Source organism: Maniola hyperantus, chromosome 27 (genome assembly GCF_902806685.2).
Source record: "Maniola hyperantus chromosome 27, iAphHyp1.2, whole genome shotgun sequence".
Classification (NCBI taxonomy): Eukaryota; Metazoa; Arthropoda; class Insecta; order Lepidoptera; family Nymphalidae; genus Maniola; species Maniola hyperantus.
The window spans coordinates 6,473,279-6,494,106 of NC_048562.1; the positions used below are offsets into that span (position 1 = coordinate 6,473,279).

At 39.4% G+C, this 20,828-nt stretch overlaps 2 protein-coding genes and 1 pseudogene across 3 annotated transcripts in view; 1 reads left to right on the forward strand and 2 right to left on the reverse strand.

The window, feature by feature from the left end:
• The window catches only part of LOC117994782 (aldo-keto reductase AKR2E4-like), a 231,412-nt gene that overhangs the window by 153,113 nt on the left and 57,471 nt on the right, over nt 1-20,828 (forward strand). The window lies entirely within an intron of this gene.
• Nucleotides 7,085-19,886, reverse strand: LOC117994727 (aldo-keto reductase AKR2E4-like). Of its 2 annotated transcripts, XM_069507986.1 has the most exons (10): nt 19,769-19,837; nt 18,651-18,722; nt 17,438-17,489; nt 14,058-14,156; nt 13,026-13,133; nt 11,713-11,784; nt 10,802-10,918; nt 10,096-10,269; nt 9,041-9,244; nt 7,085-8,142 (listed from the first exon to the last, which is right to left on the reverse strand). In XM_069507986.1, the coding sequence occupies exons 4-10, from the start codon at nt 14,103-14,105 to the stop codon at nt 7,963-7,965; spliced, it is 903 nt and encodes a 300-aa protein (XP_069364087.1). In that variant the 5' UTR covers nt 14,106-14,156; nt 17,438-17,489; nt 18,651-18,722; nt 19,769-19,837; the 3' UTR covers nt 7,085-7,962. The 2 variants fall into 2 exon arrangements, with proteins under 2 accessions (XP_069364087.1, XP_034838573.2); XM_034982682.2 differs by lacking the exon at nt 17,438-17,489 and having other exon boundaries at nt 19,769-19,886.
• On the reverse strand, nt 14,260-14,431 carry LOC117994859 (U1 spliceosomal RNA; annotated as a pseudogene).

Genomic DNA, 20,828 nt, shown 5'->3' on the forward strand with positions numbered 1-20,828 from the left:
AACTGTGTCGCATACGTGTCCCTGAATCCAACAGTAATTTTCGTCCACGAAAAAATAAACTTTTCGTGGTCCCACATCATCGCACTGTTGCTAGATCTATGTCACCTATACCCCGTTCATTAGCATCGTTCAACGCGCTTTTGGACAATAATGCTCAATGGGACCCATTTAATGATGGGTCTATAATACTGGTTCGGGAGTTACTGAAGTACGCTGAGAGCATTACATGAATATGTCATTCAATGTTCTCAGCGTACATATTCAAAATCCTTTGATTTTTTATCGTTTTGTATTTTATGTCTTTTTTCTTGTACCTCTATTTGTATTTAAATTTATTATTAATTATCTAGTTAGTGTAAGTGGCACTGCCGTTCTAATAAGATGTAAAAAATTAATTAAATAAATAAATGCATGCCGAATTTCAGCCCGATCCGTCCAGTTGTTTGAGCTGTCAGCTGTGCGTTGATAGATCAGTCAGTCAGTCAGTCAGTCAGTCAGTCATCTTTTCCTTTTATATATTTAGAAGATTGTGCTAAATTACTTTTAACTTCAGCAAAGTCGTCAGGGTTCAGGGTGGCTTTAGGTTTAACCTCCTCAGTATTGACACCTTGCTCCTCATCTTCGTCTCGAGTTTTGGTATAAATAGCCTCCTCCTCGTCGTCGTCTCGCCGAATTCTGATGCTTTTGAACTGTTCATCTTCGTTAGCGAATGCAGGCTCCTCCTCTACAGTAGATATGTGAACAAGTAATTTTATTATTAACTAATTTTTACCCGATTACGGCAAAGCCAAAAGGAAGAGTTTTGATTTTGAAATTGACCTGACGGTTGTTACTTCCAAAAAAGTGGGGGGTCTTTAATTTTTTTTTGCTATTGTATCGAGTGGGATGTCAAATGAAAGAAAAATAAATACTGATTTTATAAATGTAATTACATATTACAGTATATGGTAACTAAAATATACCAAGTGACATAAACCTAACTTTACTATAATAATATTTCAGCGTTTATTAAGACGATCGTAGTCGGGACTGACTGACTGACTGATCTATCAACGCACAGCTCAAACTACTGGACGGATTGGGCTGAAATTTGGCATGCAGATAGCTATTATGACGTAAGCATCCGCTAAGAAAGGATTTTTGAAAGTTCAATCCCTAAGGGTGTAAAATAGGGGTTTGAAATTTGTGTAGTACACGCTAACGAAGTCGCGGACATAAGCTACTTAGTCGAGTATAAATAAAAAGCCTTCCAAAACTAACCATCCACCACATCATAGTTGATATAATCAATTTCATTGTCCTCTTCGCTGATGTCCTCATAGTCCTCATAACCCTCCACCCTGCACCCTGGCACCAGCAGGACAAGAATGACACTTGCTATAAGCACCTGCATTTCATCTTACCTTAATTTTGGGGGCATACGAGAATTTATCGAAAAAGTTTCCCCTCTTTATTTAATCCACTTTACTTTCAACACGGGCTGTAATGTAACAGAACCACAATCAGGACCTAGCAATTGTGGTAACAGTAGAAAATATATTGAGTATACGAGAATTTATCAAAAAGAGGAAATAGTTCACTTAACTTTCAACCCTGGTTATAACAGAACAACAATGAGAACCTAACAATTGTCGTAACAGCACCAGAAAATTGGTATATTGTACGAGAATTTATCGGAAAGATGAAATAGGTACTCGTAGAGCGGAGCGAGACCAATAAAATTAATCTATGCACTATGCTCTCAAACCTGGCTTTTATATAACTAGAATCAATTCCTGGCACTTGTTGTAACAACGTCAGAAAATACATATGTACTCGTAAGTGTCACCATTTGGGACATGCCATATTTATTACTGTACCTACAGAAAGGAGCGGCTGCATCCCAGAAGTGGCTGTCACTGATTGGATGGAAAAGAGAGGAGATTGAAAAATGTCGAAGCTATCTTAAAGAAGACTGTCGAACAGTAGATATACAAATACAGTGGCTGATAATGATGGCGGGAATTTAGGAAAAACCGGCGAAGTGCGAGTCAGGCTCGCGCAATGAGGGTTCCGTACTACAGTCGTATTTTTTCGACATTTTGCACAATAATTCAAAAACTATGATGCATAAAAATAAATAAAAATCTTTTTTAGAATGTACAGGTGAAGACCTTTCATATGATACCCCACTTGATATAGTTTTCTCACTTCGAAAGTTGAAAATACTAATTATTAGTTCATGACCACAATTTAATTTTTTTTTTGTGTGATCTAACCCTAAATTCACGGTTTTCAGATTTTTTCCCAAATGTCAGCTATAAGATCTACCTACCTGCCAAATTTCATGATTCTAGGTCAACGGGAAGTACCCTGTAGGTTTCATGACAGACAGGCAGACAACAAAGTGATTCTATAAGGGTTCCGTTTTTCCTTTTGAGGTACGGAACCCTAAAAAGGAGAAGAGATGAGGATATGTGGACCTCTTCTTTCAGAGGATGAATAGGGATAGGTAAGTTAACCTTCGACGCTGAAACTTGGCAATATAAAACAGCATGGTCTTCCTTCTTGGACTCGGGGAAGACGGGAAGGAAAGGGCTTGGTGAAATCACATCATCAAAATTTGGAATCAATGTTTAAAACTTTATCAATTTAGACGTTAAACGTATACAAAATCACAAAATCACATTCAAAAAAATTTTTGGTAAGTAGATGACATATGACAGAATTTAGAAAGAAAGTCATGAAGCGTTGACTGAGGCGTTGACAAATCAATAAGTTTGACAAAAACTACTATATCCGTGGAAAAGTCTGCATAGCATTCTCAGAACTCAGAACAAATACTTGATAGCATTAGACCGGCCTTACACGGGCAGCTCAAGCAGTTCGCCTGCGCAGAACAGTCCAGCTTGAAGCTGCCATTGTCCATTGATAACTGCCGCTGGATGCCCGGAGCAGTCGCAACTACTCGAGCGGTTCCATGTATGTATGCATATAAGCAGACTTCATTTTTATTAGGGTTCCGTACCTCAAAAGGAAAAACGGAACCCTTATAGGATCACTTTGTTGTCTGTCTGTCAAGAAACCTACAGGGTACTTCCCGTTGACCTAGAATCATGAAATTTGACAGATAGGTAGATCTTATACATTTGGGGAAAAATCTGAAAACCGTAAATTTAGGGTTAGATCACACAAAAATAATTAAATTGTGGTCATCAACTAATAATTAGTATTTTCAACTTTCGAAGTGAGTGACTATATCAAGTGGGGTATCATATGAAAGGTCTTCACCTGTACATTCTAAAACAGATTTTTATTTATTTTTATGCATCATAGTTTTTGAATTATCGTGCAAAATGTCGAAAAAATAGGACTGTAGTACGGAACCCTCATTGCGCGAGCCTGACTTGCACTTGGCCGGTTTTTCATTTTTATTCATAAGTATACACAGTGGCGTGCAAAGAAGTTCAAGCCAGGGTATGCATTTAGGTATGAACTTATTTTACGACAGGTTATAATGAAAAATAAGCATTGATTTATTACAATGAGGGTAAGCAGTGCATTTATGCCTCTATGAGCTGCACGCCACTGAGTATACAAGTTAGCCCTGAACTGCAATCTCACCTGGTGGTAAGTGATCGCAGACGTTAAGTGATGATGCATTGTAAGATGGGAGCGGGCTAATCTGTAAGCTCGTCAATCCTGACTGCTTCGAGCTGCCCATTGATGATGATGATGAAGGTTTCCATACTTACCTATATTATAAATGCGAAAGGGTGTCTGTCTGTCTGCTAGCTTGCGTTTTTAATGAAATTTGGTACAGAATTAGCTTACATCCCGGGGAAGGACATAGGCTACTTTTATCGCGGAAAATCAGAAAATTCCCTTATATTATTCCCCTAATAAGTAATAGACTAATTATATAAAGAGCCAAAGAGGTAAAGTTTGTAAGTTTGTTTGTAGTGGGTAATCTCTAGAACTACTGAACAGATTTTGAAAATTGTTTCACCAATAGAATACATTATTCCTGAGTGACATAGACTATATATTTTTTTTAATTAGAGATCCCTACGAAAATTGTAATATGCTACCTACCCCTGCGAAGCTAGGGCAGGTCGCTAGTGTAAAACGAAATAAAATCTTACTACCTAGTTCCATAAATATCTTATCTTGAACGTTACATTTTTCGAGATTAGGCAATTTAAGATTGTACGTTTTGCACAACAAACACATTTGCGGATAAACAGGACTGCGAATTACAGTAGAAGTTGGGAAATAACCGTAAATTAGCCCTAATAGGCCCAAACGCCGAACGCGGAAGCTGGAATAGGAAAATGCCTTTGCTTCGAGACGACGCCAAAATGGCGCCGTCCTGTCGGGCGCCAAAACTTTCCCTAGCGCACCTTTCTAACGTCACATAACATCTATCACGTACATTCTAATTTCTACTTTAGTGTGTTAGAAATAAAATTCAAATTCCTTCAAATGCAATTTTCGTTAGTTTCAGTATCGACTTTTCATCAAATCAACGCGTTTTCGGCTACTGAAAGACGCTTGTAAACAATTTCAAGCTTTGAACAAATGTAGCTAAAGTATAAAATCGTTTGGTTTTGTAAGTAAAATCTTATTGACTGATATTTTTTGTTGGCGAAGTAGTGTCTGGGTGGCGCCAAGGGCCCATTTTATTCAGTTTTATTAGAATTGGAGCTTTATTACTAAGTGCTAAAGCATAGTTTTGATTGTTAATGTAGTTTTTGTGTAACATAAAAGAATCAAGCTCAAAGTAGTTCGAAGAGGCTTTGTACATAACTTTATGTATTCGTAGTATATAAGGGACGAATCTGAGACCCTTGAAAATTGTTATTTTCATTTGTAAAGTTTACTTGGAACTTAGACGTTGACTAATAGCTATAAAGTTGAAGGTACAATTTAATAGTTTTTTTTTTTAATTTATAGGATAGCGATTTCTTTCTCTTTTTATTGTACTTACCAAAAACATCTTTTCTCTTTATTACTTACAGTAAAGAGAAAAAGAGAGCAAAAGTGGACAGGGAAGCACTTATCTCTATGCGAGATCTCTACCAGTGACCCTTGGCAATGCGAGAGGTTGTAAAGAGAGTAGAATAGGTAAAAAAAGAAGATAGAAATACTCATCAAAACCTACTATTCTATATCTCTACTCGTTCCGAAAAAGCGATCATAGCCTAGTGGTCAGGAGGTCGCGATCGTAACCTGCAGGGCGATTGTCTAAAACCTGCATCAATCATTATTACAATCTCAATTGTTCTGATTGGCTGAATTTGTGCGATTCTTGTTGCAACAATGCATTGTGGCCAATAGTGAGCGAGCATTAACCAATCAGAGATGATTGCGATCGTGACATTGTAGCTGTCAAACAACCGCGGTAGGGCCGCAGGTATCGGGAGTTCGATCCCGGGCACGCGCACTTCTAACTTTTCGGAGCTAGGTGCGTTTAATTAAATATCACTTGCTTTATCGGTGAAGGAAAATATCGTGAGGAAACCTGCATGCCTGAGAGTTCCCAATAATTTTCTCAAAGGTGTGTGAATTCTGTCAATCCACACTTAGCCAGCGTGGTGGACTATGGCCAGCTGACTCTTCTTATTCTGAGAAGAGACCCGTGCTTTCCTTAATTTTCTAACTGTGAGAGAACTTCATGATTTTTCACAGGCTACTTTTAGTACTATTATACTTGTAGTTTGGGAAATAAATAGAGCCTCAATAGCTCAACCGGTACAGGAGTGGACTGAAATCCGAAAGGTTGACGGTTCAAACCCCGCCCGTTGCACTATTGTCGTACATACTCCTAGCACAAGCTTGACGCTTAGTTGGAGAGGAAAGGGGAATATTAGTCATTTAACATGGCTAATATTCTTTAAAAAAAAAAAGAAAAAAAAAGAAGAGTAAGGTACCAACTTAGCAAGTGTAATATTATACTAGCTGACCCGCCCCGGCTTCGCTCGGGTGGAATTTAGAAAATTGAGGTGGGGGTTTAATTTCCAAAAATCCTGAGACATGTATTTCTTCATTTGTGACCGAAAACCCAAATACCAATTTTCATGCAAATATTGATAAATGACGGATTTTCATACAAACTCTCATCCCCTATTTAACCCCCTTGGTAGTAGAATTTTCAAAAATCGTGAAATACGCATTTTTTTGATTTTTAATAGAAAGCTAAGATACCAATTTTCATCAATGTAACTTCAAAAATGACGCACTTTCATACAAACTTCCATCCCCCATTTAACCCACTTAGGGGTGGAATTTCGAAAAACTCTTTCTTATTGCATACCTACTCTTTACAAAGAACACACCTTCAAAATTTCATGTCTCTAGGACCAGCGGTTCAGGCTGTGCTTGATATAAAAGTCAGTCAGTCAGAATGTCAGGATTTTAAGAAGATGAATAGGTTTTTCACATGCTTGTTCCAACCCGCACTTAACCGTTTTTTATTTTAATTTGGCAAAGTGCTCCTAGTCTGTTATGACATGTGTGACGTATCGTTTAGTTCTAGGGCGGTATGAGTGAGCAGTGGGGATTGGGGATTACAGAGATTTCAAACATATATCAATAAAGCTAATACTTTAAGCTAATACGTACAATGGGTCTGTAGTATTGACATAGGAGCTCACTCTGACTTTGTCAGACTTAAGTTTCAGTTAAAACGAGTAAGGGCCTGTTTTACAATCTCCAGATAAACTTTATCTAACGACGTTATGACAGTTTTCGTATTGAAAATCTGTCAAAGTGTCATATTTATCCGATAGATAAAGTTTTAGAGCCTCAATAGCTCAACGGGTAAAGGAGTGGACTGAAAACCGAAAAGTCGACGGTTCAAATCCTGCCCGTTGCACTATTGTCGTACCTACTCCTAGCGCAAGCTTGACGCTTAGTTGGAGAGGAATGGGGAATATTAGTCATCATGGGCCATGGCTAATATTCTTATTAAAAAAAAAAAAAAAAAAAAAAAAAGTTTATCTAGCGATTGTGAAACAGACCCTACGTGAAGTAAAAGTGAAATATTCTTTATTGTACACCAAAACCAAAAAATAGAAAATATATTATATCAAGGATGTTGTTTTGTTGGAAGACACTTTGTTCTTGAATTCTTTAAATTGCAATAGCACTAAGTAAGTAAATAAAAACCAATTTTGTAAACAAATTTATTTCATCAGTATAAAGGCTATGATTATAATATTAGACTCACGTAATATAAAGGTCCTTTTTTAGGTATTTAGATGGGCTTACGTCGATTTTATTAAATTCATTGTAGATAAACGCAGATAGAAAATGGTGACGTGGCCTAAAATGGGACGCGTTCACCTATAAGATGCCTATTCACTCTTGTTTAAATGATACCCGGGTTGTAATTGGTAGGAAACACATACACATATCGCGGAAGAGTATTCCAAACCTTAGCCATTTGTGTGGGAATGATGACGCAAAACGTTTCGTGCGTCTAGATGGAATGTCAAAGATATAAGGATGGAAGGGGTATAATATAAGGATTTGCCACGTGAGAACAGCCGGGTATCATCTAGATATACAATGTTAGTTTTAGTATACGCAAAACCTGAAAGTAGTTTGTTCAGAATCAGTAACAGAATCGATTGCAATAATTTTCACAAAGTGTTATAATTATTCTGACCAAAAAATACTTTAAAATCCTGCAAGTTTACACACCTAGTTGAATGACCGCATGCATCAGCTGATTCGAGCCGCGCGAGCGAGAGCGCGCACTATCGACGCCAGCCGTCCCGTTCGCTCACAGCCGCACGCTTGGGGTGACCATGTTTTGCGAGGACAACGACTCAACACAACAGGCTTATAAGTTCGTAAATTTACATAAAATATTTTTGAAATTTTGTATACATATTCTTTATGTAAAAATATTCAACACGTGATACGGTTTTTGTACCGTTTGTAACTAAAACTAACGTTGTATTGGTATTAACTCAGCTAAAACGGATAATCCTTGGCGTCGCTGAAGAACTTGACATCGATAACGCGGTAGTTGCTGTCGTAACTCTTCAGCTGCTTGTGGTCGGACTCGTCCAGCTGGAAGTCGAAGATGTCCAGGTTCTCGTAGATGCGGAACGTGGAGACCGATTTGGGGATTGGAGTCACACCCAGCTCGAACTGAAATTAAAAAAAAGTTTTAGGGTTCCGTACCTTAAAAGGAAAAAAGGAACCCTTATAGGATCAATTTATTGTCTGGCTGTCGTGTCTGTCAAGAAAACTTATACTTCTCGTTGGCCTAGAACCATGGGCAGGTGTCTTAGCTCTTATAGCTAGCGCAATCCATCATTAACTTGCAGTGTCTACATAAATGTGTAAGGTATACCTTGTACGTTGGTACGGAACACTTCATGTGCGAGTATGACTCGGTTGACCAGTTTTTCTTATTCTGATACAAGTTAGCCCTTGACTGCGTTTTCACCTGGTGGCAAGTGATGATGCAGTCTAAAATGGTAGCGGGCTAACTTGGAAGGGGCACGGATTAACTCGAAGGCAAGATAGTCGGGAAAAGTAAAAGAAAAGTGTCCAGAAAGAAGTACCTACTTCAACCATAATACAGAGCACAAACCATATTTCAGAGCCACAATAGCTCAACCGGTAAAGGAGTGGACTGAAAACCGAAAGGTTGACGGTTCAAACCCCGCCCGTTGCACTATTGTCGTACCTACTCCTAGCACGAGCTTGACGCTTAGTTGGAGAGGAAAGGGGAATATTAGTCATTTAACATGGCTAAAAAAAAACAACAGTGGGCTCGCTCGACATCACCATCTGTTAACTTATCACTTCTTACCTAATAGGTACACGCTCTTCTCTAAATAAAAAGAAGTAGGTAAGGATTGGCAGACTCCACACACCTTTGAGAACATTATGGAGAACTCTCATAGTGCATGTTTCCTCGCGATGTTTTCTTTACCGTCGTAACTCTGCAAAGTTGTGCCCCTGGCGATGTTGTGCCTTATGAAATTCTAGATGATGTTTGTGACTGTGTACTTGAACTACGTGAAGTGATGGCACTCACCAGATACCTCAGCACCACTTGAGCCACGGCCTTGTTGTACTTCCCGGCGATGGCTCCGAGTTCAGGATCGGTTACTCTTGGAGGAGGAGCATCCGGCTTGGCGCGGCCGGGGAAGAGGGAGCCGAAGGGCGTGTAGCCCATCACTTGGATGTCGTGGTTGAGGCAGAACTCCCGTAGTTCTGGTTGCTGGAGGTTCAGGTTTGTCTGTGGAGGAATTATTGGTTAAAATTATGGGCTTTTAAGAAGAATCATAGGAATTTATTAAGCAAGCTAAGTGGTAATATCTAGCACTCTACTAATAATATCCTTCCGGGTATTTCCGTTCATCGTAACTTGACGCGTGAGAATATAATTATTGGCACCATTGCTTTGTTTGCTTTATTCCTTAGAACTTAGGGCTTATTATTGTGTGATTTTCAATGGTGCCAACATATTCTTAGGCGTCCAGTTACGATGAACGAACAATACCAAGAACTTGGTAGATTTGCAAAGTAAACTGTGCATTTTAGAGTTAACACAATGTGGGTTGTAGAGTCAACTATCTTCAACCCGTAGACGTCCACGGCATTTTTTTGTAGTTAGCCTGGTGGTAAGTGACGATGCAGTCTAAGATGGAAGCGGGCTAACTGGGAAGGGGTATGGCACTTTTTATTAAACCCATGCCCCATTGGTTTCTATACAGCATCGTACCGGAACCCTAAATCGCTTGGCGGCACGGCTTTGCCGGTACGGTGGTAACTAGCCACGGCCAACGTCTCCACCAGAAAGTTGAGCAATCCTTGCAAACTTGGGGCTAACCTAACCTCCTCTGTGATTTCTTGGGATCCCAACGTGTATCAGTTTTTCAAACTATGTGCCCTGCCCATGCCACTTAAGGTTCGCAACCCGCTCAGCTACATATATCGGTTGTGGTCTACGGATCTCCTCATTTCCTCATTGATCACGTAGAGAAACTCCGCACATAGCTCTCTCCATCGCCCGCTGAGTGACTCTGAGCTTTCTCATAAGGCCTACAGACTTGGCCTATGCTATGCCAAACCTTGGCAATCCCTTACCTCTATTTGCAACACGGCAGGCTTTACTTCACTGTTCTCCCACAGTCGCTCCATTTGGGTCAAGTTGAAGTTACAAATGCCAATAGACTTGGCCAAGCCCTGTTGCTTGGCCTCCACCATGCCACGCCAAGTCTCTAAGTAGTCTATGTCTACGTAGGGCTTGGGATTTTGAGTCTGTAAGAAATCAAAAACATTATAAATACGGGCTCAGAACTTCAGCTTAAGTTAAGCAGAGATTTATAATACAAACTTGTATTACAGTATTAGGTACTACTTTTTTAAGTTACAACGATGTACCTGCGCAGAAATCTTATTTTTGAACGGCGCGAAAATATCTCAGCCAATCGTAGCGCGCGTCCATCCGCTACAGTGCGACAAGGCTCTCTTGGCACTTTAATGCCATTGACAGGGGGGGCGCTGTTGTAGAACGAAGGCTTAGAATGCTTAGAATATTTACACAAAAACAAAGGTGACACTTGACGGCAACGTTAGTTCCGATTTTCGCCACGCGCCAAGATTGCCTTGTCGCACTGTAAACAAGACACTATATTTAGTGACCATAGACCCATATACTAGTGGCATACCCGTAACAAGTTTTTTGTATTTCTTGTTACGCAGCATAGTCAATCCGAAACAAAAAAAAAAAAAGATTCCGACGAATTGAGAACCTCCTCCTTTTTGAAGTCGGTTAAAAAGCTAAGTATACCTTAGTAGCAAAAGGCCAGTGGATGAGGTAGAGGTCCACATAGGTCAAGTTCAGCCTTTGCAGCGACTCCTGCAGCGCTGGAACCACGGAGTCCCGCGCGTGCGCGTCGTTCCATAGCTGAAATGACCAAACAAATTATTAGCTTGGCAATTGAAATTTCATCAAGCTCTTATGGCAAACAACAAAGATCAAGCATCGACAAACCGAGCCGACAATGACGACCTCCCTGGCGCAGTGGTGAGCGCTGTGGTCTTATATTAGTGGGAGGTCCCGGGTTCGATTCCTGGCAGGGGTTTGGAATTTTACAATTTCTAAATTTCTAGTCTGGTCTGGTGGGAGGCTTCGGCCGTGGCTAGTTACCACCCTACCGGCAAAGCCGTGCCGCCAAGCGATTTAGCGTTCCGGTACGATGCCGTGTAGAAACCAAAGGGGTACGGGTTTAATAAAAACTGCCATATCCCATCCAGGTTAGCCCGCTATCATCTTAGACTGCATCATCACTTACCATCAGGTGAGATTGCAGTCAAGGGCTAACTTGTATCTGAATAAAAAAAAAAAAAAAAAAAGCATCGACAAACACCACACATGGCGGTCCGGATTCTTCCTCAAACACCCACTGTTCCTCGATCACGGCCCGAGCTGTTCCACCTCTTGTGCCAGTGGTGCGCGAACTCCCGTAGCTTGCCGAAGCTTTTGAAGCCGGGGACAGGGGAGAATGTTTTGTTGTGATTGGTGACTCAAAGTCACGTAATCAAGACAATGTGCAGAATGAGGGTACCGAATGGGCGTGGCCCGACTTTTATGCTAAACAATTGCCTAAGCTTGGCGATCGGAGGTGTCCGGCTTTTGGGCGTCTATACGTGGTGGTTTGTATATACAGCAAGGAGAGAGAGAAACGACAAAATCATCACCTTGGTGGTGATGAACAGCTCTTCTCTCTTCACCACGCCTTCTGCGATCATGTTGTTTACTGCTTTTCCCACCTGCAATCAAAAATTAGGTATTAATACCAACTCCCCAAGGGGGGGAAATGGAGGTTGCAAGTTACAGACGTGAAAATTGACATTAATGAATCTGCAAAGATTTTTGAAAATTCAACCCCTAATGATTTACCCCTAATTTAGAGCCTCAATAGCTCAACCGGTAAAGGAGTGGACTGAAAACCGAAAGGTCGACGGTTCAAACCCCGCCCGTTGCACTATTGTCGTACCTACTCCTAGCACAAGCTTGACGCTTAGTTGGAGAGGTAAAGGGGAATATTAGTCATTCAACATGCCTAATATTCTTAAAAAAAAAAAAAAAACACGCCTGCTCAAATAAAGGAATTTAATGTTTCTAGGTTTCATATACGTATGTATACCTAGTAAGTATGTACCGCTGCCGGACATAAGTCTCTTGTAAGGATTTCCACATGCAACGGTCTTGCGCCGCCGCCATCCAGCGGCTTCCTCCGACTCGTCTGATGTCATCCGTCCACCTAGTCGGGTGGTCTTCCAACGCTGCGTCTTCCGGTGCGAGGTCGCTATTCCACCACCTTAGGACCCCAACGTCTATCGGTTTTACGAACTATGTGCCCTGCCCATTGCCACTTCAGCGTCGCAACCAGTTGAACGTCAATTTTGAAATTTTTATTATTTATTGCTATAGCGGCAATAAATAAATAAATAAATAAATAAAACGTTTATTTTTCAATCATCTAGTTACACACATACATGGATTTGATCTTGAACAAATTTGCGTGCTTGTTGACATAAGCATATACAATATTAAAAATGGTACAAGATCAAGAACTGGCTATCCTAGCTAGATTTTTAGATCTGTGTTAAGGATAGCCAGCCCTCTCCCTCGGTTAACTAAAAAGTAAATAAGAACATGAGTGCACAGGCACAAATCAGCTATTACAGAAGATTGCTGTTCTTTAACGTTTTTACACTTAAATAAAGTGTGTATGATTTATGAGCCTAGATAGTTGTGAAGGAAAACTATAGTGCACAGTGAGTGGTGTGTTTGCGTTTGTGTAGTGTGTGTGTGTAGTGTATGTTTGTGTATGTGTGTGCAATAGAAATACTCATTCTGTGAAAATTTCAACTCTCTACCTATTATACGGTTCATAAGATACAGTTAGCTGACAGACGGACGGACAGCGCCGTCTTAGTAACAGGGTCCAGTTAGCACCCTTCGGGTACGCAAGCCTAAACAAAGAGAACTGTCAGAACAGACATACCTGATCTTCGTCGTCATAAATGCTGGCAGTGTCGATGTGTCGGTACTTCGCCTGGAGGGCTGTCTCCACCGCCCTCTGCACCGACTCGTCCGTCACCGCCACGGGTAACTGCAATAACACAATGCCAATAACCATTCAGACAATTTAGCCCTTGACTGCAATCTCACCTGGTGGTAAGTGATGATGCAGTCTACGGCTGAAGTCTATAGAGCGCACTTTGACTTTGCTCAGACTTAAGATTGAGTTAAAACGTGACAGACTTATGTGATATAGCTCCCTCAAGGAACCCTAATAGTTTCGCCATGTCCGTCCGTTTGTCCGTCCGTCCTCGGTTAATCTCAGAGGCTATTAGTGCTAGAAATCTGTAATTTGGCATGGGTATAAAGTGGTGAAATAAAATTGTGCTAAATTTTTTTTAGGGTAGCTCCCCTACATGTAAAGTGGGGATGAATTTTTTTTTTCTTGTCTACCCCATAGTGTGGGGTTTCGTTGAATAGGTCTTTTAACAAAAATGTGGGTGTGGGAACATCTTTTTTCGATTTTTATATTTAAAATGTATTTGTATAATTTTTTATTTCACAATTTTTAGTGGTCCCATGGAATTATGCTATGCATGGTTAATTAAAAATCTACTGTTTACTAAGCTATTACACTGATCGCGAGCAATTTACTCTTATCCGTTGAGGAGTTCCATTATCTATCTTCGAAGATGTTCATCAGATCTTCACCAAATTTAAATGGGACCAACTTTGAAGTATACCCTTTCAAACAAAAAAAGAATTTTCAAAATCGGTCCAGGCGTCTTCGAGTAATCGGGGAACATACATAAAAATAAAAATAAAAAAGATTCCGACGAATTGAGAACCTCCTCCTTTTTTTGAAGTCGGTTAAAAAGTATGATGTCTTAAAGTGCTAATTTTTATTGGAGTCAAGTCCCCCCCCTTTATCAATCAAATGGTAGTACTGGTTACACCTTGTATACAATACATAAGAAATAATGTAACTATATTAACACTAGGTACATTTTGTTACCTGGTTACTGTCAAATCCCAGCCAGGTCCCGAGGGCAAGTCTAGGCATCAGGTTCCCATCGTTCAGCCGGACCAGTGGCGCCTTGCAGGGCGGCACTCTCTACAGAAACATTCATCGTCATCGTCATGATCAACCCATCGCAGGCTCACTACAGAGCACGGGTCTCCTCTCAGCGTGGCCATAGTCTACCACGCTGGCCATGTGCGGATTGGTAGACTTCACACACCTTTAGTCCCCACTACCAAAAATTACGCGTCCGAGTTATCCACATTAGGGATAATCGCAGAGGTCAACCCAGCCGCAGTGCAAGGGAAGGCCCTCGCTCTGGGGGAACCGCCTTCTTGATCACGGTGTCCCCTACGCCAGGTAAGTATGAGAACATTATGGAGAACTCTCCGGCATGCAGGTTTCCTCACGATGTTTTCCTTCATATTTAATATTATTTTTTTTGTTTTTTTTTTTTTTTTATTATTTAAAACGCACATAACTCCCAAAAGTTAGAGGTGCGTGCTCGGGATCGAACCCCCGACCTCCGACTAGAAGGCGGGCGTCCTAACCCCTAGGCTATCACAGCTGTACAAAAACTTTAAACTAGCGGCACGCTATGATGGCCGGTTTGACGTTTGTCCGCTCATGAAGTTCCGTATTAATTGATAACGACTTTGAAGGAAATAATTGTATTACTTTATTGACGATAGTGATGTGCAGAGATTCATAAATTTTATCGAATGTAGTTTTAGGTTTAGGACTCAAAATTTATTTATTAAATTGATTTCTTAAATGTATACAAGTGTAGAAAAATCAGTTTGCACCATTTAAGGGGTGAATGTACTTGTGAATATGAACAATTTTCACTATGTGGACAAACCTCTGAAATCGCAAAAAAATATCAATAAATTTTTAAAAATGGAATCTAATACGATCGTCACATAGGATCGCTGGCTAGCACAACTACTACCTCCGGCAAACTCGCGTCAATGCTCAATGCAAAACAAAGCAGTTTCGAATTGACGTTGCTTCGAAAAGTATAAACTGTCAGTGCAATGCGATTGTGATATAGTTTTGACCTGGCTTTGGATTTCAAATATTGATACTGCATTACTGTTGACCCTTGCTCGTTAATTTGGACTCTGTTCAAGCCCTTTGTTGTGGATTTCGTCGATATGACCGAACGTACGCAGAGAACTGTTCTAAATAGTCAGACACGTGAGTTCCTAATACGCCTTCGTAACTATTTCGATCGTGAAGCTCAAAATGGAGGGCCAATTTTACCTATAACGTCAGTGGTTGAACGCGTAGCTGATGCGCTTAATATTGGACAACGAACTGTTAGACGGATAACTAAAAAAAAATATGGCGAGACTGGCACAGAAGAAAATAAACTTCACACACCAAAAAAGAGAAAACGAGCAAAACCAGTCGTAGGCATCGATAGCTTTGATGCCGATGCTATCCGAAGACATGTTTACGGCTACTATTTACAGAAGGAGTATCCAACAAGAAAAAAGTTGGTGCATTCACTGAAGGAAGCTGGATTATTCTTCGGTGGGGAAAGTTCTTTAACGAAGATTTTGAAGACCATTGGATTTCGATACAAAAAATGTAACAAACGCAAAATATTGATGGAAAGATTTGATATAGCGATGGCAAGGTATACTTTTTTACGGCAAGTGAAAGAAATCAAAAATTGGCAAAATGTTGTGTTCTTGGATGAAACATGGCTTAATGCTAACCATACTGTAGGCCGTTCTTGGAACGATGACACAGCAGCATCTACTTCCAAAGTTCCTGTAGGAAAAGGATCGCGACTTATAATTTGTCACGCCGGAACCATCAACGGGTTTGTCGAAGGTTCTCTCATGGCTTTTGCGTCAAAAACCACTGGAGACTATCATGAAGACATGAATGGAGAAAAGTTTACTGAATGGTTTACCTCAATGTTGTGTAGCCTCCCTGAACCATCTATTATAATTATGGACAACGCCCCATACCACTCGATGCAAATTGACAAGCCACCTGCCCAATCCCAAAAGAAAGCTGATATCGTCGCATGGCTTCGTAAAAATGGCGTAGATGCAAACATGAATATGTTAAAAGCGGAATTAGTACGTCTTTTAAAAGAAAACAAACCAACCAAGATCCGATACGTCATTGACGAAATAGCATTAGAACATGGGCACAGAGTTATACGGTTACCGCCTTACCATTGTGAGTATAATGCGATTGAGTTGGTGTGGGCTCAAATTAAGGGATATGCTGCAAGACACAATACAGAACCCCCATTTACCACAAAAAAAAATGCTAAAATTATTAGAAGAAGCTTGTGAACATGTGACTAAAGGAGACTGGGAAAAGGTTGTGAATAGAACTGTTAAATTAATAAGGGAAGATTATGAAAGAGATGTGAAAATAGATAATATTATAGAAAACGAACATATAATTATTAATGTATGTGATGATAGCAGTGACGACAGTGAAAATAGTAGTATGGACGAATCTGATTAATTATGGCCTTTTGTGGCACCTTTTTCGGTATCTTTTGTATTCATATGTTTCTTGTGTGCATATAAAGTATGTATATTCATTTTCGTTCAAATATTCAGTTCGTTCAAATAAATTAAATAAACATATACATTTTTGTTTTATTAAACCTATTTAATCAGGTACAAAAACAAAACTTAATTGTTTTTTGTTCGAGAATAAATTGACATTCCACATCACTATTGTAATGTGTCAAACCGGCCATCATAGCGTGCCGCTAACACGTAAATCCGAGAAAGTCGCGATAGCCTAGTGATTAAGACGTCCGCCTCCTATTTGGGAGGTCGGGGGTTCGATCCCGGGCACGCACCTCTTAACTTTTCGTTATTATGTGCGTTTTAATTAATGAAATATAACTTGCTTTAACGGTGAAGGAAAACATCGTGAGGAAACCTGCATGCCTGAGAGTTCTCCGTAATGTTCTCAAAGGTGTGTGAAGTCTGCCAATCTGCACTTGGCCAGCGTGGTAGACTATGGCCAAAATCCTTTTCACTCTGAGAGGAGAGCCGTGCTCTGTAGTGAGCCGGCGATGGGTTGATCATGATGATGGTAGGTACCTACCTATTGCAAAGAACCAATGCGTGATAATGACGTAATTTCGTTGGCTGATAATTTGATGGTAATGATGAGCATACTTATGATGAGTATACTTATGATGAGCATACTTATGATGAGTATACTTATGATGAGCATACTTATGATGAGCATACTTATGATGAGCATACTTATGATGAGCATACTTATGATGAGCTGTAATGCTTATGTCATAGTTATTGTAATCCTAATCGCCTACATGTATGAGTCACATAGTATAGTTGCTATGCTTTGTAAGTACCTACATAATATGTTATGTAGAAGTGTAATCGCCTGAGAGACTGGTTCACCTTGTATCTGTCAAGTCAAATACAAGATGTTAAACTAGTAAGTACACTTCATAAAAAAAACCGGCCATGTGCAAGTCAGGCTCGCGCAATGAGGGTTCCGTACTACAGTCGTATTTTTTCAACATTTTACACGACAATTCAAAAACCATGATACAGAAAAAGAAATAAAAATCTGTTTTAGTATGCACAGGTGAAGACCTCTCATATGATACCCCACTTGATATAGTCGAAAGTTGAAAATACTAATTATTAGTTCATGACCACAATTTAATTTTTTTTGTGTGATCTAACCACAAATTCACGGTTTTCATCAATTTTTTCCCGAATGTCTGCTACAAGAACTACCTACCTGCCAAACATGATTCTAGGTCAACGGGAAATACCTTATAGGTTTTCTTGACAGACGCGGCAGACGTACAGATAGACAGACCGACAACAAAGTGATCCTATAAGGGTTCCTTTTCAGGGTTCCGTAGCCGAATGGCAAAAAACGGAACCCTTATAGATTCATCATGTCTGTCTGTCTGTCCGTCCGTATGTCACAGCCACTTTTTTCCGAAACTATAAGAGCTATAGGTACTGTTAAAACTTGGCAAGTAGATGTATTCTGTGAATCGCATTAAGATTTTTACACAAAAATAGAAAAAAAAACAATAATTATTTTTTCATCAAACCCATACGTGTGGGGTATGGTCGTCCAAAATGATATTGAGATTTGTAATATGATTTTTTTCTAAACTGAATAGTGCGTGAGAGACACTTCCAAAGTGGTAAAATGTGTCCCCCTCCCCCCCCCCCTGTAACTTCTAAAATAACAGAATGATAAAACTAAAAAAAATATATGATGAAAAAAAAAAAAAAAAAATGAAAAAATATTTATTTACCATAGATCAATCAATTATAACATTGTGTTATTGTACCCACACTAGGTAGAATTGTTAATTCTATTAGGTACCCACGACACAGGACTACCACATGTACATTACCATGATCTAGTAAGTAGTTTTTGATTTTATCGTGCAAAATGTGGATAAAATACGATTGTACTACGGAACCCTTAGTGCGCGAGTCTGATTTGCACTTGGCCGGTTTTTCATATTATAGACTATGTAGAGAAGTATAGAGTATAGATAAGAATGTTGATAGTGTATTGACAAAATATATATACCTGAACTCCGCCAGCGAGTTGCGCACCCACCATCAGAAGCCATGCAGCTCGCCCCAGCAAATTTAGACTCACCTACAACCAAAAATGTGTCTTTTGGATGTAAGATCACGGCTTTATGCACAATAGTTTTTGATTTATCGTGCTAAATGTCGAAAATAATTCCCGAGTACGGAACCCTCGGTGCGCGAGTCTGACTCGCACTTGGCTGGTTTTTTACTGATATGAGTTCTTTCTATTATGAGATATTACTTAAATAAAAAAAATTTACAAAAAAAAATAAAAACCGACTTCGATACACAAACACTAAAAATTGAAAAATAATTTAATTTATTACCGAATATCTTATGTTTACAAGAGTTAATATAGTTCCATAATAATACTTTTTGGTGCCGGTGCCAATTAGCTTTAGCTGCGCGAATCGTCTAGACTTCATATTTTTATGAGACTCCACAATGGCACCTCATTGGCACCGACCCCAAAAAATATTATTATGGAACTATATTAACTCTTGTAAACATAAGATATTCGGTAATAAATTAAATTATTTTTCAATTTTTAGTGTTTGTGTATCGAAGTCGGTTTTTATTTTTTTTTGTAAAAATTTTTTATTTCACAATTTTTAGTGGCCCCATGGAATTATGCTATGACTGGTTAAAAATCTACTGTTTACTAAGCTTATACACTGATCGCGAGCAATTTACTCTTATCCGTTGAGGAGTTCCAGTATCTATCTTCGAAGATGTTCATCAGATCTTCACCAAATTTAAATGGGACCAACTTTAAAGTATACCCTTTCAAACAAAAAAAAAAATTTCAAAATCGGTCCAGGCGTCTTCGAGTAATCGGGGAACATACATTAAAAAAAAAAAAAAAAAAAAAAAAAAAAAAAAAAAAAAAAAAAAAAAAAAAAAAAAGATTCCGACGAATTGAGAACCTCCTCCTTTTTTTGAAGTCGGTTAAAAAGGAAAAGGTGATTTACTGACTAATCTATCAACGCTCAGGTGAAACTACTGGACGAATCGAGGAAAGCTATTATGACGTAGTCATCCGCTAAGAAAGGATTTTTAAAATTCAGCCCCTAAAGGGGTGAAATAGGGGTTTTAAAGTAAATTACTTACATGTCCAACAACACCAGCAAAAATCATCACGAAACTGCTCAAAAGCCGCATATTTACCACAAATATTACCACAGTTGTGATTAGCGCCGCCGGCCGCGTCACGGTGGCCCTGAGACTAACGCCGTTTGATGTAAATCATTAAGTACAAGCAATCATTATTTATTTATTACCTAGGTACTTCCTAAAGCTAGGCTTGAGCCACCGAATTGAGAATAGCTATACCTAGAAATGGTAAAAAAAATAAAAACCGATTTCTATACCTAACCGTGTTTATACACTAAAAATCAGTACCCTTATTATAAATGCGAAAGTGTGTTTTATTTTTTTGTTGGTTTGTTGGTTTGTCCTTTAATCGCGTCGCAACGGTGCAAAGGATTGACGTGATTTTTTGCATGGGTATAGATTAAGACCTGGGCGATTGTCTAAAACCTGCATCAATCATTATTACAATCTCAATTGTTCTGATTGGCTGAATTTGTGCGATTCTTGTTGCAACAATGCATTGTGGCCAATAGTGAGCGAGCATTAACCAATCAGAGATGATTGCGATCGTGACATTGTAGCTGTCAAACAACCGCGGTAGGGCCACTGGAGAGTGACATACTTTTTATCCCGGAAAATCAAAGAGTTCCCACGGGATTATTAAAAATTCCACGCGGACGAAGTCGCGGGCGTCAGCTAGTAGCTCCATATAAAATGTTCTGCCACTGGAACATCCGGTTTAAATCCGTGCCCGACAAACGACAAGTGGGAACAAGGGCACACGATACGATGGGTTAAAACACTAAATATTGAAAAATAATTTAATTTATTACCGAATATATTATGTATACAATAGTTAATATAGTTCCATAATAATACTTTTTGGTGCCGGTGCCAATTAGCTTTAGCTGCGCGAATCGTCTAGACTTCATATTTTTATGAGACTCCACAATGGCACCTCATTGGCACCGACCCCAAAAAATATTATTATGGAACTATATTAACTCTTGTCAATCATCAATTCATTCAATTCAATATATATATACTTATAATAAAACTGTAACAGGTCAAATTCTGT